At 52.1% G+C, this 23,484-nt stretch overlaps 1 protein-coding gene across 3 annotated transcripts; it reads right to left on the minus strand.

The window, feature by feature from the left end:
* Window positions 1-405: 405 nt before the first annotated feature.
* Window positions 406-23,458, minus strand: ago4 (argonaute RISC component 4). Of its 3 annotated transcripts, none has more exons than XM_064347227.1 (18): window positions 23,246-23,457; window positions 16,534-16,705; window positions 15,824-15,944; window positions 15,308-15,489; window positions 14,495-14,631; window positions 14,080-14,214; window positions 13,555-13,642; window positions 12,862-13,009; window positions 12,237-12,356; window positions 11,799-11,927; window positions 10,202-10,335; window positions 9,436-9,620; window positions 8,709-8,868; window positions 8,235-8,550; window positions 7,744-7,878; window positions 6,120-6,221; window positions 4,563-4,762; window positions 406-3,943 (listed from the first exon to the last, which is right to left on the minus strand). In XM_064347227.1, the coding sequence occupies exons 1-18, from the start codon at window positions 23,262-23,264 to the stop codon at window positions 3,835-3,837; spliced, it is 2,592 nt and encodes an 863-aa protein (XP_064203297.1). In that variant the 5' UTR covers window positions 23,265-23,457; the 3' UTR covers window positions 406-3,834. The 3 variants fall into 3 exon arrangements, with proteins under 3 accessions (XP_064203297.1, XP_064203296.1, XP_064203298.1); XM_064347226.1 differs by having other exon boundaries at window positions 11,766-11,927; XM_064347228.1 differs by lacking the exon at window positions 406-3,943 and having other exon boundaries at window positions 4,559-4,762; window positions 11,766-11,927; window positions 23,246-23,458.
* Window positions 23,459-23,484: the final 26 nt, after the last annotated feature.

Genomic DNA, 23,484 nt, shown 5'->3' on the forward strand with positions numbered 1-23,484 from the left:
CTTTCTTCAATGAATGTCAGTTTGAAATGCTTAACATTTTCATTTTATCATGGAAATTAAGCAGTGTGTTTACTGTCATGGTAAATAAGATCTCATTATGAATGGCGCAGTTAGTTGATTTTTTTTTGGTTATCTGGATTTGTACGTGTAATTGTCAAGGGTTTTACTGCTTTTTCAGTGCTCGGGTCGACATGCAAGTCACAGATTTGATTTCCAGATGGGGTGCCAACCTTCCTGTGCCGTGTACTTAGAATATGACTAAATATTCTGCTGTTTAAAAGCACACAGGATATTTGAACTATGCAGTCTTAATTTATGCAAACTATTTCATATACTGGAGGACAGCGTGTGCTGTGATTACTCGGGTAAGCCTTGGGCAATTACACAGAAAAGACAAACTGCAGATTAGGCTTAAAATACCAATTTATTACTTTGCACAATAACACAATAATCCCTGCAGCCTAAAAAAAATTCTTTAAAAATGTCACAAAGCGATGCAGCAACTGATTGGGTGCCCTCATAGGAGGGGCCAGAGACAAGCTCCACCCCTCCACAGCAGGTCAGAAAGGGTACCTCGTATTGCTATTGGACAGTCACATAGCTGAGAACACTAGAAAAAACATTACAGAGTTAAACACCAGTATAGGGACAAATAAAATTACAATAAACATTGTCAAATGTATAGCAAACAAATCATTATATATATCAAACAGGGATTTTTTAAAAAAACATGCTCTCTTGAAATTGGGGCACAGAAAGACTGGATAAAAAGTTTCGAGAGGTAATCCCGTTGCCGTGGGCCCCCAGGCCAGGCCCAGCTGAGAGGAAGTGCGGATGTGCGGGGCCAGCAGGGCGGCGCCATAGCACAGGAGGGCCCGAGAGAGCGGCGGCGCTACGAGCCGCCCCTCCCCCGGGGCGCGGGGGGCCGGCCCTCGCGTTCCCGCGCGTGAATAAAGTACCTCGTTTGAGTTCGGGCTCTCACGCGAAGGCCGGCGCCCCGCCCACGGGTGGCCTGCGCCTCCGTTACTGACATGTGTGTAGGAATCTAAAAGAGGTCTTAGAGACTGGACAATATTGCTATCCTAAAACAGTCTCACTAATTCATAAACGTATACAAAAAATCTGAATAATTTTTCCTCATTTCCCGGCTCCATAAATAGTCTAACAGCTTTAGGACAATACTCTGGCATGCAGGCGAGCAAAGTCTAAAAGTTTTATTTTTTTTTCCCTCAAAAGTCTAAATGTCTACTTCACCAAATGCACATTCCCACTGATTGATACAAGCAAAAAACAAGTACGGGGTAGAAAAAGAAAAGAAAAACATCAATAGGGATCAGACCAACAGCCACGTCAACAGAAAGGAGTTATAGCTTCTCATAATTTCCAAGATTGACTGGGTTAATATTGCTTTGTAATGATGTGTAAGACTGGAATTATTGTCACTGCGCTGATTAAAAGATAGCGCCCCCTCAAATCTCCGTATGTCACGGGTACACAACCAAGGAACCGGTCCTTCACAGGACCAGGGTAAGAGCTGGGCTTTCACACTCTACCTCAGTTCCAGCCCTCTGCAGGGAACCCACTCAGATCAGTGCCACCGTTTCAACAGGCCAGCCCTAACCCCGCCCCCCCGCCCTGTTACCGCGTGACCACACAGCCCCCGCCTCTCTGCCTCAGCTCCGCCTCCCAGCACGCGCTCACCCCCCCGACAGGCAGGCGCTCAAACTCATTCATAGCAAACCTGCTGCTTCAAAGGTGGTTTATTACAAAAGGGTTTCCTGTGAGCCGCCCCCCCGTGACGAGGAGCGCGTGCCGCCCCCCCACCCGCCACGGCAACCAGGAAGGCAGAGGGGGAGGGGCTTGTAGGGTCACGCCCAGGTGGGGGTGTCCCCAGGTCCTAGGGCAGTGCTATGCTTTGTCACCAGATTGCTGGTTAAAAAAAACATTTAAAAGAATCCCCCCAAACGCACACCCTTTCATAGATTTACATGTTGAAATACACACAAACAGTAATTAGAAACACGCTTTATGCCTAGGATTCAAATCACTGACTACCACATGTGGTTCGCTGCCCCTCGCTCCCCACGCCCACTGCCAGCAGCCCTCACGTTCCTCTCCCAACCGCGATTGTCATTGGGTTTCCATTCTGTGACCCCGCCCACAGTCACAGCGCAGGAACAAACCAGCCAATCCACACGCTCCTCACCGTAGATAGATAATCACTGTTCTAGTGAAGAGGAGAGCCATGGCTCAGCCCTATTTATCTATGGCTGCAGATTGTACAAAATCACCACTAGCACCTTACCCATACCCAGGGACTGCGAATTCACCAGGAACCAGAGGAACCGATGACAGTGTGTCGTTGGGGGGTGGGGAGGGCACTCAAAAGTGATGCCTCCAATTACAAATAAAAAACACATGCCTCCCCCCCGCCCCCCTTCCCACCCTTTCAACTCAACAGTCACCACACCATAGCCTGGCCTGCTCACTACATCTACTTACAATAAAGAATCATAATAATACCAACAACAAAGATAATCTACTCTAACAACAGTTAAGATAGCCACAAACGTTTTATATTAAACTCTTACAAATCTGGTTTTGTTTTTATTTATAAATGCATAAAGGTAATAAAAGGAGAGGACCCTCCAGTTGTTTGTCTGGCCTCCCTCGTCAGTGCTGTAAAATGGGTGGAGACTAAAGGGATGGGGGCGGGCTTGGCAGGGACACACACCTCCTGCGGAAGGCCCGTCAGCCTGAGCCAATTCAAACAGGCTCCGCCCAAACAGTGGCACCGCCCCCTTTATCCCTCCCCCGCCGGCCCCCCGCCCCACCCTACACAGGCCAGAACACGGACGCCGTTACTGCTACACACAACCACGAGCTCCAGCGAGCTGGTGGAACTGTCCACTTAAATTTGTTTATATAGATGTGTATAATTATATATATGTATATAAAAACATTAAATCTGAGGCATTTACAGCAGTTAACTCCTAGACCTTCCTTTACAATTCAGTGGCCCGCCATGAAATGCACACGCATGCACGCGCACACACACACACACACGCGCAAACACGCACACGTACACACGCACACACACACACATGCACACATTCACACACACTCTCTCTGCACAAAACGGGAGACTAATAATGGGTATGGATAAGCAGGTCACCTCGCTTGTAAAAGACAAGAAAGGAGAGTTAAAACACAATCACAAAAAAAGAAAATATATATATGTGTGTATATATATATATATGAAACTCATTATCAACCGTCTTCCCCTCAACATGCACAACCCAAACCCATCCACAAACCCCAACCCCCATCCCCATCCCCGTCCCCATCCCCATCCCCATTCCCATTCCCATCCCCATCCCCAGACAGTGTGACTTTTTGAGCCCATTTGAGCTTGAGGTAAAAAAGAAAAGGACAGTCCTGGTAAGCTGCTAGAATGAGAGCTGTCTGTTATACTGGCTCCCGTTTGCTCATGCTCAGTGTGATACAAAAAAAAACAAAAAACAAAGACATTAAACTTAAACTTAAAAATGGCTCAATGTGGTTTTTTTCCCCTCTGTGCATCAGAAACCAAGGGTCTCTCAGTGCCTCTGAGAATCCTGGGATTGCTGGTAGGAGGCGGCTCGACTGGGACCGGCCATTTCTACTGGACAGATGACCGGGTCCTCTGGCTTCGCAACCGCTTTGGTGCAGAGAGAGAGAGAGAGAGAGAGAACAGAAAAGAGAAACAGGCAGAGAGAGAGAGAGAGAGAGAGGGAAAGCAGGCAATGACAGAAAGGAAGATGAGAGAAGAGCACCCTCTGCTGGTGATGTTGATCAGGCGAAGTACATGGTGTGCTGGGTGTCATAGTGAATCTGCACCGCCTTGGCCAGAGCCTGAGGATCCCGTCCATTACTCTGGCCCGAAACATGACTGCCCTCCGCACTGTGGGGGAGGGGGGGGGTGAGAGAAGAGGGACGGGAGGAGGGGGGGGTGAGAGAGAGAGGGGAGAGAGAGAAGGGGAGGAGAGAGAGGGAGGGGAGAGAGAGAGAGGGAGAGAGAGAGGAGAGAGGGGAGAGAGAGAGAGGGGGGAGAGAGAGAGAGGGGAGAGAGAGAGGAGGAGAGAGAGAGAGGGGGGGAGAGAGAGAGAGGGAGAGAGAGAGGAGGGAGAGGAGAGAGAGAGAGAGAGAGAGAGAGAGAGGGGGGGGGGGAGGGTGGCAGGGAGAACAGCAGGGGCAGAAAGTTGTAAAAACAGCATCGCAAACGCGAGACATTTTCCTTAAGGCCATGAAACTGTAACCCGGTGCAGCCCAGCTAGGCGGGGCTTCAGCCACTCTCAACCACACTAAGACCCAGCCCCAGGAATAAAGCAGCGCTGCGTGGGGAAAGAGTGCTTTACTGCCGCGGGTGGGCAGGACAGGAGCAGCACAGCCAGTAAAGGAGGAGCGAGGGCTGACCCCGCCCCCCCAGGCCCCCCACGCCCCCCAGGCCCCCCAGGCCCCCCACACCCTCCACACCCTCCACACCCTCCACACCCTCCACGCTCAGCAGCTCAGCCACTCACCTGTCGTGGTCCTTGTCCACCAGGTGGTATCGGGCGCGGAAGGCGACGAGGCGGGCGTAGTAGGCGGGGGCGGGGATGGAGACGGAGCGGGTGCAGCGCACGTAGGTGTGGCACAGCTGGTAGGTGAGCAGCTGCAGCTCGTCCGCCGTGAAGCAGTTGTCGTCCCAGAGGACGTGGTAGTGCGAGGGCCGGCTGGTCCCCTGGGCAGAGGAGAGTCACGCTTCAGCAGGGCCCCCCTCTCAAACGCCCCACTGCACTCCAGACACACTGCGCTACAGCACTCCAGACACACTGCGCTACAGCACTCCAGACACACTGCGCTACAGCACTCCAGACACACTGCGCTACAGCACTCCAGACACACTGCGCTACAGCACTCCAGACACACTGCACTACAGCACTCCAGACACACTGCACTACAGCACTCCAGACACACTGCACACAGCACTCCAGACACACTGCACTACAGCACTCCAGACACACTGCACTCCAGACACACTGCACTACAGCACTCCAGACACACTGCACTACAGCACTCCAGACACACTGCACTACAGCACTCCAGACACACTGCACTACAGCACTCCAGACACACTGCACTACAGCACTCCAGACACACTGCACTACAGCACTCCAGACACACTGCACTCCAGACACACTGCACTACAGCACTCCAGACACACTGCACTACAGCACTCCAGACACACTGCGCTACAGCACTCCAGACACACTGCGCTACAGCACTCCAGACACACTGCGCTACAGCACTCCAGACACACTGCGCTACAGCACTCCAGACACACTGCGCTACAGCACTCCAGACACACTGCGCTACAGCACTCCAGACACACTGCGCTACAGCACTCCAGACACACTGCCTACAGCACTCCAGACACACTGCGCTACAGCACTCCAGACACACTGCGCTACAGCACTCCAGACACACTGCGCTACAGCACTCCAGACACACTGCACTACAGCACTCCAGACACACTGCACTACAGCACTCCAGACACACTGCACTACAGCACTCCAGACACACTGCACTACAGCACTCCAGACACACTGCACTACAGCACTCCAGACACACTGCACTACAGCACTCCAGACACACTGCACTCCAGACACACTGCACTCCAGACACACTGCACTCCAGACACACTGCACTACAGCGCTCCAGACACACTGCACTCCAGACACACTGCACTCCAGACACACTGCACTCCAGACACACTGCACTCCAGACACACTGCACTACAGACACACTGCACTACAGACACACTGCACTACAGACACACTGCACTACAGCACTCCAGACACACTGCGCTACAGCACTCCAGACACACTGCACTACAGCACTCCAGACACACTGCGCTACAGCACTCCAGACACACTGCAGACACTCTCACATCACAGCACCTGCAGCTTCAGGCACACACCAGTGACTGGCATGCAAATCACAGGAGGTCCCAGGCCAGCCCCTTAGTGCAGAGAGAGGGAACTGCACAAACGGCTCCGTGTGCTGAAGACGAGGAGGTTACAGGAAGTGCTGCTCACCTGTATCCCTGCGTGGCTGCACAGGTAGAAGTCAAACTCGGAGGGGTGCGTGATGGTGCTGTCCACCGTGGTGCCGGCTGGAACGTTCCCGCTCTTACCCACCTGCAGGGGGCGACAGAGAGCGGTGAGCCGCGGCAGAGCAGACCCTCAGCACAGCTTGCCTGTGAGCAGGAGGCTAACCTCGCTAACACTGCAGCCCACAGGCCCAACTCAGTATAAAGGAGGAGCTACACTGCAGCCCACAGGCCAAACTCAGTATAAAGGAGGAGCTAACACTGCAGCCCACAGGCCCAACTCAGTATAAAGGAGGAGCTACACTGCAGCCCACAGGCCCAACTCAGTATAAAGGAGGAGCTACACTGCAGCCCGCTGGCCAAACTCAGTATAAAGGAGGAGCTACACTGCAGCCCACAGGCCAAACTCAGTATAAAGGAGGAGCTATACTGCAGCCCACAGGCCCAACTCAGTATAAAGGAGGAGCTACACTGCAGCCCACAGGCCAAACTCAGTATAAAGGAGGAGCTACACTGCAGCCCACAGGCCAAACTCAGTATAAAGAAGGAGCTACACTGCAGCCCACAGGCCCAACTCAGTATAAAGGAGGAGCTACACTGCAGCCCACAGGCCAAACTCAGTATAAGGAGGAGCTACACTGCAGCCCACAGGCCAAACTCAGTATAAAGGAGGAGCTACACTGCAGCCACAGGCCAAACTCATATAAAGAAGAGCTACACTGCAGCCCACAGGCCAAACTCAGTATAAAGGAGGAGCTACACTGCAGCCCACAGGCCAAACTCAGTATAAAGGAGGAGCTACACTGCAGCCCACAGGCCCAACTCAGTATAAAGGAGGAGCTACACTGCAGCCCACAGGCCAAACTCAGTATAAAGGAGGAGCTACACTGCAGCCCACAGGCCAAACTCAGTATAAAGGAGGAGCTACACTGCAGCCCACAGGCCAAACTCAGTATAAAGGAGGAGCTACACTGCAGCCCACAGGCCAAACTCAGTATAAAGGAGGAGCTACACTGCAGCCCACAGGCCAAACTCAGTATAAAGGAGGAGCTACACTGCAGCCCACAGGCCCAACTCAGTATAAAGGAGGAGCTACACTGCAGCCCACAGGCCCAACTCAGTATAAAGGAGGAGCTACACTGCAGCCCACAGGCCAAACTCAGTATAAAGGAGGAGCTACACTGCAGCCCACAGGCCAAACTCAGTATAAAGGAGGAGCTACACTGCAGCCCACAGGCCAAACTCAGTATAAAGGAGGAGCTACACTGCAGCCCACAGGCCCAACTCAGTATAAAGGAGGAGCTACACTGCAGCCCACAGGCCAAACTCAGTATAAAGGAGGAGCTACACTGCAGCCCGCAGGCCAAACTCAGTATAAAGGAGGAGCTACACTGCAGCCCACAGGCCCAACTCAGTATAAAGGAGGAGCTACACTGCAGCCCACAGGCCCAACTCAGTATAAAGGAGGAGCTACACTGCAGCCCACAGGCCCAACTCAGTATAAAGGAGGAGCTACACTGCAGCCCGCTGGCTAGGACAGGACCGTGTCCGCCGCACAGCGCCCCGGTCAGGGCAGCCGCGCAGCCCATGGGTGGAGCTGGGAGCCTCACCCGCTCCGCCTTGTCGGAGCAGAAGAGCCGGGTGTGGTGGCGCTTCTGCACCACGATGTAGGTGATCCCCGGCCGGTAGTCCTCCTCCAGACTGATACACGCCTTCCTGATCGCTATCAGCTCCGGCCACGCCACCTGCACCCGGAGAGAGAGAGAGAGAGAGAGAGGTAAAGCGGATGGAGAGGGAGCGGAGGGAGGAGAGGGAAGAGAGGGAGGAGAGGGAGTGGGAGGGAAGGAGGTGGTGAAGAAAAAAGAGATTAGGAAGCGGGATGTAAAGTAGAGGGAGGTGAGGGAGGTGAGGAGAGGCAGAAGCGCAGCAGCAGATAGAGGCAGAGGGAGGTGAAGGAGGTGAGGAGAGGCAGAAGCGCAGCAGCGGATAGAAGGAGAGGGAGGTGAGGAGAGGCAGAAGCGTAGCAGCAGATAGAGGCAGACGCCCGGACTGAAGGCCCGTGCCCCTCCCCCAGGCCGGCGGCCCACCCCGGCAGACCCACCTGCTTCATCTGTCCCTCGGAGACCCCGCCCCTGTAGTAGATGATGCGCGTGGGCTTGAAGCGGGTGGACTTGTAGAACTGGATGAGCAGCTCGCGCACCATGTTGGTCAGGTCCTGGATGACCTCCTGGCTGAAGAGCTGCTCCTGGGACAGGTCCTGGCGGGACGTCTGCACGCGCACCGTGGCGCAGTAGCGGCTGGGGTGCCCGTCCATGCTGCCCACCACCGCCGCGATCGAGGGCTTCTTCCCGTCGCCCGCGGGGGGGTGCGTCACGTCCGCCCCCAGGAAGATCACCGGCTGCTGGAACACCGAGGGCCTGGAGGGGGGCGGGAACGAGACGCTGTGACATCACCGTGACATCACAGCCTCACGCCTACCGATAGCATTCAGGGTCTTAAACGCAGCCTCACGCCGGCGTTCTCCCCGCTGCCCCACCCACCCCTCTCCCATGCCCGCCCGCGTGCCCACACCCACCTCTGATGGGGCACCAGCACGTTGTTGATGCCGCCCAGCTTGGCGTTGATCTTGAGGCAGAGGTTGGACAGGGTCTGAGGGGAGGTCTTCACCACGTTCTTCACCTGGACGCACTGAGTGGCCATTCCCAGGAGCGTGTCTCCCACCCGCTTCACCTCGGCTGGGGGGAGGGAGGAAGGGAGGGAGAGAGAGAGAGAGAGAGAGACGCTTTGAGATTTCAGCAAACCCCAGAGCAAACCCAGGCCCCGCCTTTTCACCCCATCAACAGACAGATCCGCTGCACACATCAACCGTTTCTCTTGCAGCTCCATCCCATATACACAATTACAGCAGACAAAGACAAACTCAGAGAAAAAGCAGAGAGATGCCTGGGTGGGACAGTATCAAGAGGATCAAAGTCATTCCATCATCAAAACATGCAGAGGTAAACCTTATACCCTTTCCATAATACTAAAACTAACTCATCATTAGCACCTGGGCTGCGTGAACATTAAAAGTAAGCTACCTCATCATTCCACAAGATGGCACTGCACTTACTACACTCCTCTGTCGACCAAATCTTATTTCAATAATCAGTTGATCAGGCCAAGGTAACTTTCAGGCACAGGTAGGCATGCGTCTGTGTCAGAGGAATGACAGCACAACCCTTAACGTGCATTCAGGCTGTCTTTGCACAGCCCCACGTCCCCCGCGTTAGCCCTGCGGAGCACAGCTCCTCGCCCCTCACCGTAGACGGGAGTCTTCCCCGGGAGGATGACCACGATGAGCTGCAGGCCCACGTAGGACATCTTGAGGTGCTTGAACATGGGCTCCACGCTGTCGGCCCCCTGCGCGTACTTGCAGAAGCAGGGCTGGCCCTGGATGGGCATCCCCGCGTCCTTGGAGATCTTGCGCAGCTGGTCCGTGAAGCTCCTGGAGACAGAAGCGCACGCGGGGCTGAGGCAGGGGAAGGGAGTGGCCCCCGCAGAGCTGGGCCGGGGCGCAGCACACGCAGGGCGCACGCTAACGCAGCAGGCCAGGCGCTTAGCGTCAGTCAGCCAGCACAGGCACCACAGTGTGATACAAGCAGCACCCTGAGAGCTGAAACACAGCCACACCTCCCTGTGCAACCGCACGGGTCCTCACTCTCAGTCTGAGAGCATCTCAGCATCTGGTTCATCTGACAGCACTCACATCAACAGAGAGGGAGGCCAGGGGAAAGAGGGAGAAAAGAGAGGGGAAAGGGGAAAAGGAGGGGAAGGGGAGAAGAGGAGAAGGGGGAGAGAGGGGGAAGAGGAGAAGAGGGGAAAGGGGAGAAAGAGGGGGAAGAGGAAAGAGAGGGGGAAGGGGAAAAGAGGGAGAAGGGGAAGAGGGAGGGAAAAGAGGGGAAGAGGGAAAGAGGGAGAAAGGGGGAGAAGAGAGGGGGAAAGGGGGAGACGAGAGGGGGAAAGGGGGAGCAGAGAGGGGGAAAGGGGGAGAAGAGAGGGGGGAAGGGGGAGAGACGGCACACTCACTTGAGCAGGTCCTCTCTGCACTGCTTCTGAGGGGCGAAGCAGGCGACGGCCCACACCTTGATCTCGATGCCGGCGTAGAACTGCTTCCCCCTCATGTCCCACACGCCCTGATTAGGCGTGGCCACCGTTTTGTTCTGCGGAGAGAGTCCCTGAGCTCTTAGTGAACCCCACCGCTGCGCCCCAACACCAGACAGCAAACCCCACCCCCAGCCCCCTCCAGTGCACTGCATCTAGAGACAAGCAACACCCAAACCCCCACCCCACCCCCACCAACCCTAATCCCCCACCTCAGTTAGTCAGTCTCTAGATGCATTGCAGCAAGAGGAGAGTTAAACAGCAAATTTAAAAAAACAGACCATGTACACATTTCTCCTAAGGCCCACACCCCATGCTGCAATCCCCACCCACACCACACACACTGTATAAAACACCATATACGCTGTGCAGCTGACACTAAAATTCTATCTCTGTTACAGTTAATGTCCATCATAAGTCTGACTGTATGCCACAGAAAGGCAGAAAGGAGCATTACACAAACACAAACAGGTGCTTTTTCAGTGACGTTGCCTGCAGCAGATGTGCTCAACTCCAGTGCTCCATGCCAGACAGGTTTCCCGTAGTTCGTTAATAATTTAATTTTGTTAATAAATTGAACGCGGACATTTTTAGAGTCTGAAACGAAGGCGCTCGATAGGCGTCATTTGAGTGCTGGGGACACGTACTTCACCCCTGCAAAAACAGGAACCCTGCCCTGGAGAACTGGAGCTGAAATCTTCAGTGAACACCAGCGAATTACACATTCACACATGATAAAAACAGGATTACTTCTGTCAGGAGATTGCTTCAAATGCAGCACATAACATGGTCCTGCTCACATATGTTAACATTACAGAGAAAGGACATGTTGCTTTTCTTTCCACATTCAAGAAGCGCTTGCCTTTGATTGGGCGCACAAAGCCTGCCTCAACCAATCACAGACAAGGGTAACATTGCATGCTTTCAGAAAAACAACACGTTCACAACACTCACAACCGTCTCAGCCACACTGGGGAATGAGAATAAGACTCCATTACCCACAAATCACTCCAAGGATGAGGAGTTGGCCAATGATGCGCTACAGTAAGAGAACTGGCCCAAAACACCTCCCCCTTTGTTATGGTTGGCAGGCTTGTAGAAATTTATTGTAAAATCATTAAGGGTGTGCAGACCTGATGGGTATCATTTCGCCCCATGGAACGCACCATTAGACAGGACCATGGCCAGACCCCGCTTAAGGCTTTACTGAGGTGCTGAGAGGTAAAAAACTGAGGCTCCACTGCACACCACAGCCACAGCAGGACACTGTCGCCCCTCTGTAGGGGTCACTGTGCCCATTTGGGTTCTCTCAGCCTGGCCCCTGCCTACGCCACACGCACCGCCACAGCGTGGTCACCGAGCCCGGAGGGGCCGGCGGCGAGCCGCTGCGTGGGCGGAGTCTGATTCTCCTCCCCTGGGTTAGGTCATTCGCAGGCCCCGCCCCCCTCCGCCCGCCCGTACTCACCCAGCCCTGTGCCCCAGTACTCACCCTGCCACAGTCCCTCCCAGTGTCTGTACTCACCCGGCCCCCATACTGCAGCATGGGCGCTGGGAGGACCCGCCCCGTCACCTCCGTCATGTCGTTGTGCACAACGATGCCAAACTCCTTCAGGTAGGGGTCAGGCCCGCCCACCATGCTGTTGCTTTTGACCTGTCGGCAGGGGGGCGGGAGAGGGAGAGAGATCGTAACAGACGGCATCTCAGTGACTTCTCCTGGGATTTTTAAACAACAGCCATTTAACAGGGGTCTGCGAGAAGCCAGGACGAGACGAGAGCCTGATCCCCACACTGGAGGAGTGCGTGTTCATCCTGCCCTCTTTACATCATAAAACCTTCAAAGAAACTGGAGTTTAGTCCATCTGGAGAGGACAGTGTTAAATGGTTGTAACAAGCTGGGATGACGGCCAGCCAAAGGCCTGTCGCAGTTCATCCTCCAGCCACAGGAGGGGGCAGCACTCACCAGCCGGCTGATCTCCTCCTGCCTGTCGGGGGCGGAGCGTGCGGTGGCTTTGATCATGGTGGAGGTTTGATTATCTGTTAGCTTCTTGATGCAGCGCTGTCCTGCCACAATGTTACACACCTGCCAACAGCAGACAAGCGCATCAGCAATCAATCACTTCACACGGCAGCTGGGTGGCTGAGGCCAAGCCTGTCTGCACACCACAAATCTGCCATGCAAAGCAGGGGGGTTCCATGTTTGAATCCTGAGCAGAAAGCTGCTGCTGTGCCCCTGTCTAAGGTACACAAACATACAAACTAGTGGATCCCAGGAGTGCATGGGGGCTTTCAGGGATAGCTTAGCTGACCATGGTCTATTCTCTTCAGTATGACTTAATGTATTCAACAGTGCTTGAAGTTTGAGGAGTACCGCTACATCTGAGAGTGCGCCAAGCCAAGCAAAATATTTATGAATGAGAGAACTCATATTGCCCCGAGCTCCATAAATCCAAGTTAAATTAGAAAGCTGTGTGTGAGCACGAGAACATGAAACGAAATGAAATGAAAATTAAAAGCAGGCACGTCACATGAAGCTAGTGCTGGGTTAAGCAGCTAACGGCTACATGGTGCGGAGGGCCCTCTCTCACCTCCAGGGGCAGGTAGGTGTGCTTCTGCTCCTGCCCCACCTGCAGGCAGGGCAGGTGGGGGTACTTAAGCTGCAGGCTGTACTTCTGTTTGAAATATTGAGCGACGGTGCACTCCATGGCCTGGCCGTTCTCCAGCTGCAGGGGAAAGCTGCGGGGAGACAGACAGGCAAACGCAGTCGGCACGGCGACGCAGAGACGGCCCACTTTGGCAGCGCCCCCACAAACCAGGCATTCCATTACCCTGAGGGGACCTCGTCACCCCAAGCCAAAACGCACCTTCCAATACACTCTATCCAATAAGAGCGCAGGGCTGGAAGAAACAGGCAGTGCTGCGATTTCAGAGCAAATATTACTGATATTACTGACGTTATGTTCTTCTTGCACATCCACTCAAAATAATACCTGCCTGCAGCCATTTCCATCACAGATGAATGTCTATATGCAGGTATACCATCTCATCTCATCCTCCTGTCAGCAGTTTGCTCCTTGCACAGGTTACAGATTTATGAACTGCTCTACTAAAGCACTCCCACAGGGAACAGGCTGATATTAAAGTGAACAGAAAAGAGAAATGAATGGCACGTCCGCCATGCCCTGCCTGAGTGGCGGAGTGGAGGGAGCATTGCGCAGTGGGACAGGAAACGCGCGGGACGCTTGTGACCAGCAGGCTGACGGACGCGTTGGGACACTCACGTCTGATGGCTGGCAGGGCGTCGGGTAACATTGCACACGCGGTACTTCCTCTTCATCTGCCCGCAGTGCGTCACCTCCACCTTCAGACCTGAGCGGACATGCGGACACACACACACACACACACACACACACACACACACAGACACACAGACACAGACACAGACACAGACACAGACACACACAGAGACACACACAGAGACACACAGAGACACACACAGAGACACACACAGAGACACACACACAGTGTTGGGGAAGTGAGAACGTGTTTAAAATGACACGTTCCAAAAGCAGCCGTTTTAATAGCCAACACCCTTGTTTAATGTTTGACACTCTGAACACAGAACCCAAGTGCGTTAACAGTTATTTCCCCAAAAACAGCGAGAGACATCCTGAACGGAGGCAGGACAACACGTCACACGTTACTGAGTGAAAAGGGAGAGTGGCAAAGATGATGTCACTTCCTGCCAAGGAGGACCACTGGAACCCCAGTAGCGTGCGAGAGAAGGTCTCCGGCCGCCAGCTTACCGCGGATCTCCTTGGTGAACTTGACGCGCTGCGAGTCGGTGAGCGGCTTGGTCTGCTCGTTGATGTTCTGGATGTCCAGCACTTCGCACATGAACTCGATCACCGGCTGGGCCCGGTAGAACGCCGTCGCCGACACTGCGGGGAGGAAACGAGCGCGCGTGAGCCGCGCATCGCCTCGCTGCACTGGGAACTCCGCTAGCCAGCCCTGCAGCTCGTACTGCACAGGAGGACGCGCTAACCAGCCCTGCAGCTCGCACTGCACAGGAGGATGCACCTACGCTCCCCTGCACTGTAAGCTGCTCCGGCTAAGAGCAACAGTGAGGCAATATAATGCAGCAGCATAGCATTAATCCAACAACCTAACAGAAAGTAATAATGCATTGCTAATGCGCCATAACAGTGGACATCAACTCACCGTCAATGTTGAGCATCATGTTCCACATGGCAGGACGGACCGACTGGTGGAAGCCAAACCAGACCTCCCGCCCCCCACCTAGGGGGTGATAGTACCCCTCGGGCGGGGAGAAGAAGGAGCGGCCCACAGGGGTGTACCTACGCAGGAGGCAGATTGGAGTTATGACACCATTACCAAACAGGGGGTACAGCACAACCTCAGAGATATGAACACAATGAATGAATGAATGTCACACTCCGGAAATGTTCAACACATTGAAAATGCAGTCAAAACACACTGAATTTGATTCCTTCCCATTTAAATTGTACACTTTCCTTACAGTAGGCTTATGTACCAACATATCAAACCAGCAGTAATTAGTTAAACTACGCGGTTGTTCCCTGCACTTGGAACGGTACTTCTCTCTAGGGTTCTCGACACACTTGTTCCTGGTTATGGTTATACACTTTGTTGTACGTCGCTCTGGATAAGAGCCAAATGCCTGTAATGTAATGTAATGTAATTAGCACCCCATTAAGACAGCAATTCATTTTATTATCTGCTTCCCAGTGAGCTGGCATACGTCGCACGCGGGAATTGATTTCATTCCGGTTTTATCTGATCACCTGTTACCCGACACCTGACCATCTCACCCTCAGCAATAGCATGGAGACACACCCTGGACCAATTGTAATGGTACTTTTTCCTCAATGGAGAGCATGACTCATTCCCATTCAGCCCTCACCTTTCTGCACCACTGAGAGGCAGGAGCTAGGGAAGCCATAACTGCTCCTGGCGTATCTGCTTTCGTAAGAGGTGGTGAAGCGGCCGTACCTCATGGAGGGCAGGTGTCGCGTGATGACGTCCAGCGCCTGCACCGAGTCCTCGGGCACCTCGTTCAGGTGCCCCGACAGCGCCTCCAGAAGCATCTGCAGGCTGACCACCGACACCCACTGCAGGGACACCTTAAAGGTCTGATCCTTACCCTCGCCCGGCAACGTCACCTCCAGATCCACCTGAGAGAGAGAGAGAGAAGGGGGAAGACAGGGAGAGGGAGGGAGGTAGAGAGAGCGGGAGGGAGAGAGAGAGGGAGAGAGGGAGGGAGGGTTGGGAGGGCGAGAGAGAGGAGAGAGGGAGAGAGAGTGTGAGAGAAAGAGAGAGAGAAGTGCAGTATAGTAACAGAACAGGGATAGATAAAGAAGGGACAGAAAATAGAACAGAAATAAACAGGAGGCATAAAGGGAGCACTAACAAGCTGCCATCGGTGCGCCCCAGAGCAGAAGTGAGCGATAAGACTCACAGAGCCATGCACAGCGTGCGCTAGCAGAGTCACAGCTCCGCGCCCCTTACCCTGTCCCGCCCGATAGGCAGCGGGTGGGCCGTGTACATGTTCCTCTTCCCATCATAGCCAGGCTGCCGGTCCCCAAAGATCTGCATCTTAAAGTGCCTGACCATGGTGTCCACCACCTCCCTGAGAGAGAGAGAGCAAAGTACACCAATTACACAAAGCTGGGACAGTAAAAAACTGCCGATCCTTTAAACAGAGGGATGAACACAGCAGTCCTGTTCATGGCATCATGCTGTGAGAAACCCCACACAGATTCAATGTCCTGTCAGCGCTATGGGCGGCTCTGCCTATCTGCTGCAGCTGCCACATCAGCGGGCCCACACACCATAAAGCTCTGTCCACCTGCACAACATTTCACACAGCGCTGCGCCCTCAAACGTGATCAAAGACACCAGCCGGCCAATCGCGCCATTCTGGACCGGTCCGCAAAGAGACACCAGTTAGACAGTCACTATGCACTGAGAGATAAAACAGCCAATCACAGAGACAGATCAGAGCCATCCACGGCATCATCCATATCGTGGCTACATTTTGTTACACCACTTCAAACACTGAAGAATGCACAGTGAGCCAAAAGGTTCTGTGGATGAACAAACGACGCGCTAAATGTAAAACAGGAGAAAACAGCGAAGCGTATGGTCCTGGCGTGAGCCAGCTCTGTGCAAGGCGGGGTCACAGACAGGGAGGGGAGACTCGGGCGTTGCCCGGTTACCTGTTGACTCTCCGCGGGCGCTTCTCCGGCTTGATGTCGATGTCATAGTGGTAGACGTCGATCTTGGGGATCTGCACCTGGAAGTGATTGGCCAGCAGGCGGATGGGCTTCCCCACGGTGCCCAATCCGGGCCGACGCGGGGGCTGGAAAAGGGAGGGGGGGGCAGGCGGGCCTGGGGAGGATGACATCACACACAGAGTTAACCAGCAGCACGAAAACCATTAAAGAGGAAGACTCCTTTCCATGAGCAGGATCATGTGTGCACTTCACAGAGCTCAGGGTGGAGTGCAGTGGAGAACCAGGTTTGCACAGAACAAATAAGGATTTCCCTAGTGCCCTGAAACGGGGGCGGGGCTGACCTCCCCGTGAGGGCGAGGCCGCGCTCCAGAGCGCACGGGCGGGAACAGAGGAGGAACCGAGTGACCTGGCCCCTGACACAGGGAGGGCCTGGACCAATAACCCAACAATGGAGAACAATGCTGACCCCCCCCAAAGTACCAGCACACAAGCACACGCCGCCTGGCCTTTAAACTCTCAGAGCCCCCCAGACAAAGAGGAGTGCCCGAGACAGACAGCAGCGGGGCCAGCCTGGGGGCAGGGGGGGGATGTGGGCACTAAGGCTAGGATTAGAGCTACATAGCGTTGCGCAGAGGAGCGGCCCACGTGCTCATCTTCAGCATCCAGGGTTTTTTTTTCTTAGTTTAGTTTATTTATTTGACGATTCACTTTAAAAGGACAATTACATGGCTGCAAACACCAATGGACATGCACAAAGAGCATCAAGGATAACACAAAAAGTCACAAGACTTAGGCCTATTTCCATTGTGGTCCTTGCTGCAGCTATGGTTCCATGTTTCCATGTTTCAGCCAAACTTCACACAGATTTTACACCCAACAACACAAGGAATGTTTGGAAGGGGAAGTGGTTCTAGGGGTCTCTCTCCCATTTGGCAGGAATGTTTAATGGCATTTACAGTTTAACTAGCAAAACAATATAACTAAAAAGTAACAGATGGCCAGGCATGTGTTGTGTATTCGTTTATTAATGCGTGTAGAAGGACTGCTGAAGTGCTTCAACTGATATTCGGAAAAATTCATGTTTTCTCTTTATTCTGGGAAAGTGAAAGCGCTGGCAGCAGCTTCAATGCCACAGTGTCTAATCCAGGGTGAAAATCCCAAAGATCCTACGCTGACCCAGGTCTGTGTGTAAAAGGTGAGATACGGCCGACTATGCTAGGTCCGTGTGGATGACAGTCTTTCAGACCCAACCATGGGCTCGGTCCACAGAGGTTCAGAAGAGCCCTCAGCTCTGGATCAACTCAACACAGACATCGCAGTCCTTCAGCAGGCAACTTCATCACAATCACAGCACAAATGAGCGATGGGCTCTCTCACATGTAAAACCCATAGTTAAAAAAACGATCTGGGCTAACTGCACTAACTGCCATTCTGAACATAAGCACGATGTAAGAGTCGGTTGTAGAGAGGTCACGAGCCACGAATACACGGCCACCTGCTAGACAAGCAAACCGCTGGCTTCTATGGGCCGTCTCAGATTTTAGGTTGTGGAGTCTGATGGGCGCTTTGTAAGCTGGCCAGGGGGTTGCAGGGGGTTCCGAGCCACCACGCAGCAGCACGCTCCAGTTAGCAATCGAGAAGCGAGAGAGACAAACCGCACATCACCCCCCTCCCCACCCCACGGCCTGCATCCTTGTCCTAAACGGCGTGCTCCCCCCTCCCCCCGCCTCTCAATAAAACCTCGGCTTGCGCAAAAACAACAGAGCCGCAGCAGGGGGCAGGGGAAGACGAGGGGGAGGGGGGGAGGGTGCGACGCGAGGTCGCCCACTTTCACCAAAAACAGAGCGTGCTCTATATTTAACCCCCTCAGCTGCTGTGGCTAACTGGCGGGGGAGGACTGAAGCGCGCGTGTGTGGGTGTGTGTGTGTGTGTGTGTGTGTGTGTGTGTGGTCTGAGGTACGCCAGAGCACCTTGCTCGCTCCCCAAATGAGCGCTGGGTCTTTAGAGGGGGCCGCTGCACTGGCCGCCGCGCCGGCCCTGGTCTGAGGCACCTCGCAGCTCCAGCCAATCAGCACGCAGTTTGGGAGGCATGCAGGAAACGAGCGGGCTCAAGCCGCTCATCTGCAAGCAACTTCCTCATTGGCTCCAGCACGAGGCTCGTCCAACAGAGACGCAGATCCGGCAGCCGGGGAGGCCACGAGTTCCACCCTCACAGTCAAAAACAAGGCCCTGAGCACTCTACCCACAGCGGGGACGCATCCATGCACAAATTTACCAGCTCAGAAACCAGCATCGGAGAAGGAAAAAAAACACCTTAAAAAAGAGGAGTCGGCTGAACTGGACTCAAAGATCTTACCAGCTAATGAAGGCCCAAAATATGCCCTTGTGCTCTCAGAGGAGGGTGTACACAAATAGCAGCGTGAGCGCAGGGGAGGCTGTGCTCTCTGAGGGACACAGGCTCTGCCTTTCTACAGAGCTGCACACTGCACTACAGGCCCCCTTTCCCATCACCAGAGACCTGGGTGGGCTCTATGCCAGTGACTCTCCCTCTCACACCTACCCTTGCCTTCAGACTGGCAGCAGACCACTGTGCCAGCTGCTAATAAGAATTTACCGGTACGGGTTGATGCAAATTGTACATGCTTTAAGTGGAAATTCAATCTTTTAAATTATAGTAATAAATGGCTCTTCCTAATAGTCAATGTTCTTTAGAGAAAGGTAAAAACAAAGTGACATACTTTTCCATTTTTTCTGTGACAATGGACATGTGTATTTTTCCCCCCATTAAGAGCAGCATTCTTTTGAAAAACCCATACAAATTTGCTCATGCAATAAAGACCCTACTTAGTAGTCCTACGTCAGGACATATCCACATACGAGTCCAAATCACATCTGGGTGACTAGGCATGCGGTGGCAGGAAGTGGGGAAGTTTGCATAAATCTCCCCTGTGATTTTCAGACTGTTAGCAAGCTAAAGATTTTTTTTTATTGCACTACTGCTGCGGCACAAACGGCAGGTATCAGTCCTGTTAGAGGAGCAGAAGCAAACAGATCTGCATAAAGACTCTTCAGTACTACGAAGAGAAGGAACACAGTGTCCACATCTGAGGACAACAGGCATTATCATGAATGACGAGCATGATACCACTTACGGAAATACACACAGGGAAAGCCGGGGAATTCCCAGATTGGATCAGCGCTGGATACTAAAACTGAAACCCACAGCTGAAATGAGCGCTCTGCCAAAGTTTCACAGTGTAATCATGAGGGGAATAAATACCACTATCACAAGAGAACGCTGCACAGCAGCTCCCAGAAGAAGACGCAGGCGAGGCCTGAGCTGAGAGGGCCGGCGGACGGGCACGCGCTCCGCCCCGCGCTCGCGGCTCCGGGAGAACAGCTCATCAAACATTCATCGCCTGGAAGCGACGGAATCCGCGCCCGCGTTCCGCGCCAAGTCAACCAAATCGCACCTGTCGGAGGGGAGCAGCTCCCACGTCAGACGGCAAAGCCCATCACGCCGCCCAACGGCGTGCGGAACCACAACGAGCACGAGGGCTTCCGCACGTTTCCTCACCTCGGCATCAACACTTTCCCAACCACAGCAAGAGCTCTGCACGAGAGGGTCTGAGTGAAGTGATGCAACAGCCAAAATTCAGCCACAAACAGGGCAGCAGCGTAAAGTACCACAATGGACCAAACACTGGAGTTTCCACTCTGGGAGATAGTAAGCTTTTCATGTGCTTACGCTCAGAGGTCAAACTAGATGATTCCCATCACAGAGCAATCTATCAAAATGTTGATGCCTCCCTCACAAGGGACCGAAAGACCTGCATTAAAACTGAAAAATTTGAATTTGAACAAGCTTGCGTAGAAACATACAGAAGGCACTGCGGGTACAGGTGCACGTAAGCATTTGCACAAATACACGTGCATACGTGGGTGCATGCACCTGCAGCCCCCGCACCCTGCATCCCCGCACCCTGCACGGCTTAAACCGATGCCTGGACGACCTCACGGTTATTAATGAGTCAGCAATGACGCTGAGGATAAGCAGTGCAGACACTTCAATCACCTGGATTACAGAGCAGCAGGTGAAGACAAGCCAATCACACAGCCCTCCTCATCACCACGAACACCGTCAACCACCTGCCCCACACAGATGATGACCTTTGGGAATGCCGGAAGTTACAGCTCACAATCACAATCCTGGATAAACTTTTATCCCCTTTCTTATCCCCCTTCTCCTTTTCCTTATGGCGATGAAGAACTGAAATTGGAGTGGGAAATGAATTCTGATAGAAATGCAAATGGTTTCCAGCAGCTGAGATTATTGCTGAGTTGAGGTGAAGCACTGACTTCCCAGGGGCTCAAATGCGGTTCGCTTTTCATTACACCAGAGGTGTTGAATGGGTTAATTGACTGGATGGTTTGTTTGAATGGGTGAGTTCAGCCCTGGTCCTTGGCCCTGGAGAAAGCCAAGGCAAACCGAAAGAAGAGACTCAAACATCATTAAAGCCATCCAAGCAGGAATACGATCACATTCCCTCAAAATGAGCCCTGTGGTATATGATTCTCTGTTCAATACATTCGTGAATTTACAAATAAAATGGTTAAAAAAATTTGTTTTTAAAGCAGAATTGTCTACCCAAATATTAGGAATAAATCAACTAAGCTGTTGCTTTTAATAGTTCGGCAAAAGTACATTTTAAACATCCGACAGTGACCATAACAAAAAAATGTAATGTTTAACTGAGTGATTTTCAGAAAATAAGCATCAAATGACAACACTAGACAATAAAGCAAGATGCTTCAGGTAAATACGTGTAAATTACATAGGAAATGCTACTGAGATGTATCCTACAGCAAACAAATATTCTGTTTCATAACCACAGAAGGTGCATCATTCTACAAGAACAACTCTGGCTTTAAGAGAGGAGACTAAACGATTTCAGGTGCCTCCATATATTATTGGGTCTTGCAAACATTAATATTTGCGACAATTAGCTATCTAAAATCGCTCAAAATTATTACAAGGGATTTTATGAATTTTAAAATTCACATTATTGACGTTTCAGATGAGGGCATACATTTCCGCGCTTTCAGTTCAATCGAAAAACGCATTTAGGCTACAATTGGCTACATGTAATTTAGGCTTGCGGGAGAGCTACCTAAACACTTGGACAGTATTTTAAAAATTGATGCAAAATAGCCTTTTAAAGGTGTCGCGGCTAACATTTTTCCCCGACAAAGCTATTCAAGATCGGCAGCTAAATTACCGCTTAGCCTTAGCATAAACAAAGGGACTGTCATCTTCAGCACAGACAAATCCAAATAGTTAGCAATATTACCCACGCATCAGCATGGATAATCCAGTTGCAGAATGAAACAAGACTCTGTTATGGTCAAATTGATATTCCATAGCATAAATGCATATCTTTTTAAACCGTGACTACTGAACAGTTAGTTAGTCGAGTAACCTGAGCTGTACACGCAGAAGCACAAGTTAACAAGCAAGCAAACTAGCGCTAGCCATCTTGTAGAGAAGCTAACGCAGATTAAGTGTTTCAGATACGTGAGCACGCTGAATACACGCGGAGGTGCCTTTCAAGTGACAAACCCTTTCAAGAATTAAAAATAGCAAGCTACCTTGCTATAGCTAATAATAGTTCTCAGCGTTTGCTAACATCCTGTACGGTATATAGTCTAGTTAGCTAGCAACCGCTAACTTACCAACGTTTCTGTAGCGCCAATGCGGAAATGTCAGATATCTAGCCACGTTAACCAACGAAAAAATGAGTACTACAGATCACTTCAACTTGACAGCCGATGGAAGATCAAAATTTTTAGATCGCTAGATCGGTGAGTTTGCAATCAACCTACACAGGTAATTGCTACCCATTGTTATTGCTAGTGTCAGGAGTGAGTCATCCCCATCACTGTTACGTTAAGTAAAGCTATTTCAGATCACCAAAAAGATGCTCACCAAGTATCTAGCTAAATAACATTAAAACTATTTAATCAACTTTAGTTAATTGCATTAATTGAAGATTTATTAAACCAACGCTATCCAGTCAGGAAAACTGTCTTCTAATTGCAAAACGACATTTAATTAGCTAGCTACTCATTATAGCCAACTACCTAACTTTAGGCACGTTAACGTAAGCCAGTTAACATATCCAACGTCACCCGGATAAGTCCGCTTGATTTCGTGTCCGTTTAAAAACCCATCGGTAATGATAAACTTCTTCATAAACGAAAGACTCTTGTTTTGCTCGCCAACGATTATTCAAGCAATCTACGAGGAACGTAAAGGAAATAACCGACAAGTCGCGTTGCTAGATAAACGACAGCCAAAACACACGGAAGAGCTTCATTAAGGTTAAATCCCCAACAAGACACAATGCCGTTCGGCCAAAATATTAACTTACTGCACATATGGCTGGCTAGTTCCTGTCAGCTGTCTGCCGTTGAATATTGGTTGTTTAGTTAACAGTGTAACTAGGCAGGTTGCACGTTTCGTTTGTGTCATTAAGCTCTCGCACAAACAGGCCACTATATCCCTCATTTGTTTTCCTCCTCTGCCAACGAGGCCTTAGCTAGTTAGCCACATCCAATCCACGGCCCCCAGTGAGACAGTAACCCGAGCTTCCTCACCCCAAACACCACGGGGCTACTTCATTTGACTACCTACCGGGTCCGAGCGCTTCCATGGCCGAGGGCTCTCTCTCCGTCTCTGTCCCGGCCTGGCGGCTCCGTACCGACACTGAAATTGGCGGCGGTATCTCGAAGCTGAGCGGGGCTAATTTAAGAAATGGAAGGAATGCGAGGATATCCAAAGGTTGTCGGGGCTTCGGGGCGACGTTGTCTTCTATGTGATTTAAAGCAGGTTATCACTGAGCATGCGCAGACAATTTCTGAGGAAGAAGTACG

Source organism: Anguilla rostrata, chromosome 8, assembly GCF_018555375.3.
Source record: "Anguilla rostrata isolate EN2019 chromosome 8, ASM1855537v3, whole genome shotgun sequence".
Classification (NCBI taxonomy): Eukaryota; Metazoa; Chordata; class Actinopteri; order Anguilliformes; family Anguillidae; genus Anguilla; species Anguilla rostrata.

Coding starts and splice junctions, on each gene's coding strand:
- ago4 (XM_064347226.1), bottom strand. Junction 7,879..8,234: donor CCGAGGGACAGATGAAGCAG/GTGGGTCTGCCG, acceptor CTCCGGGTGCAG/GTGGCGTGGCCGGAGCTGAT. Junction 4,763..6,119: donor GCAGCCACGCAGGGATACAG/GTGAGCAGCACT, acceptor TCCTCTGCCCAG/GGGACCAGCCGGCCCTCGCA.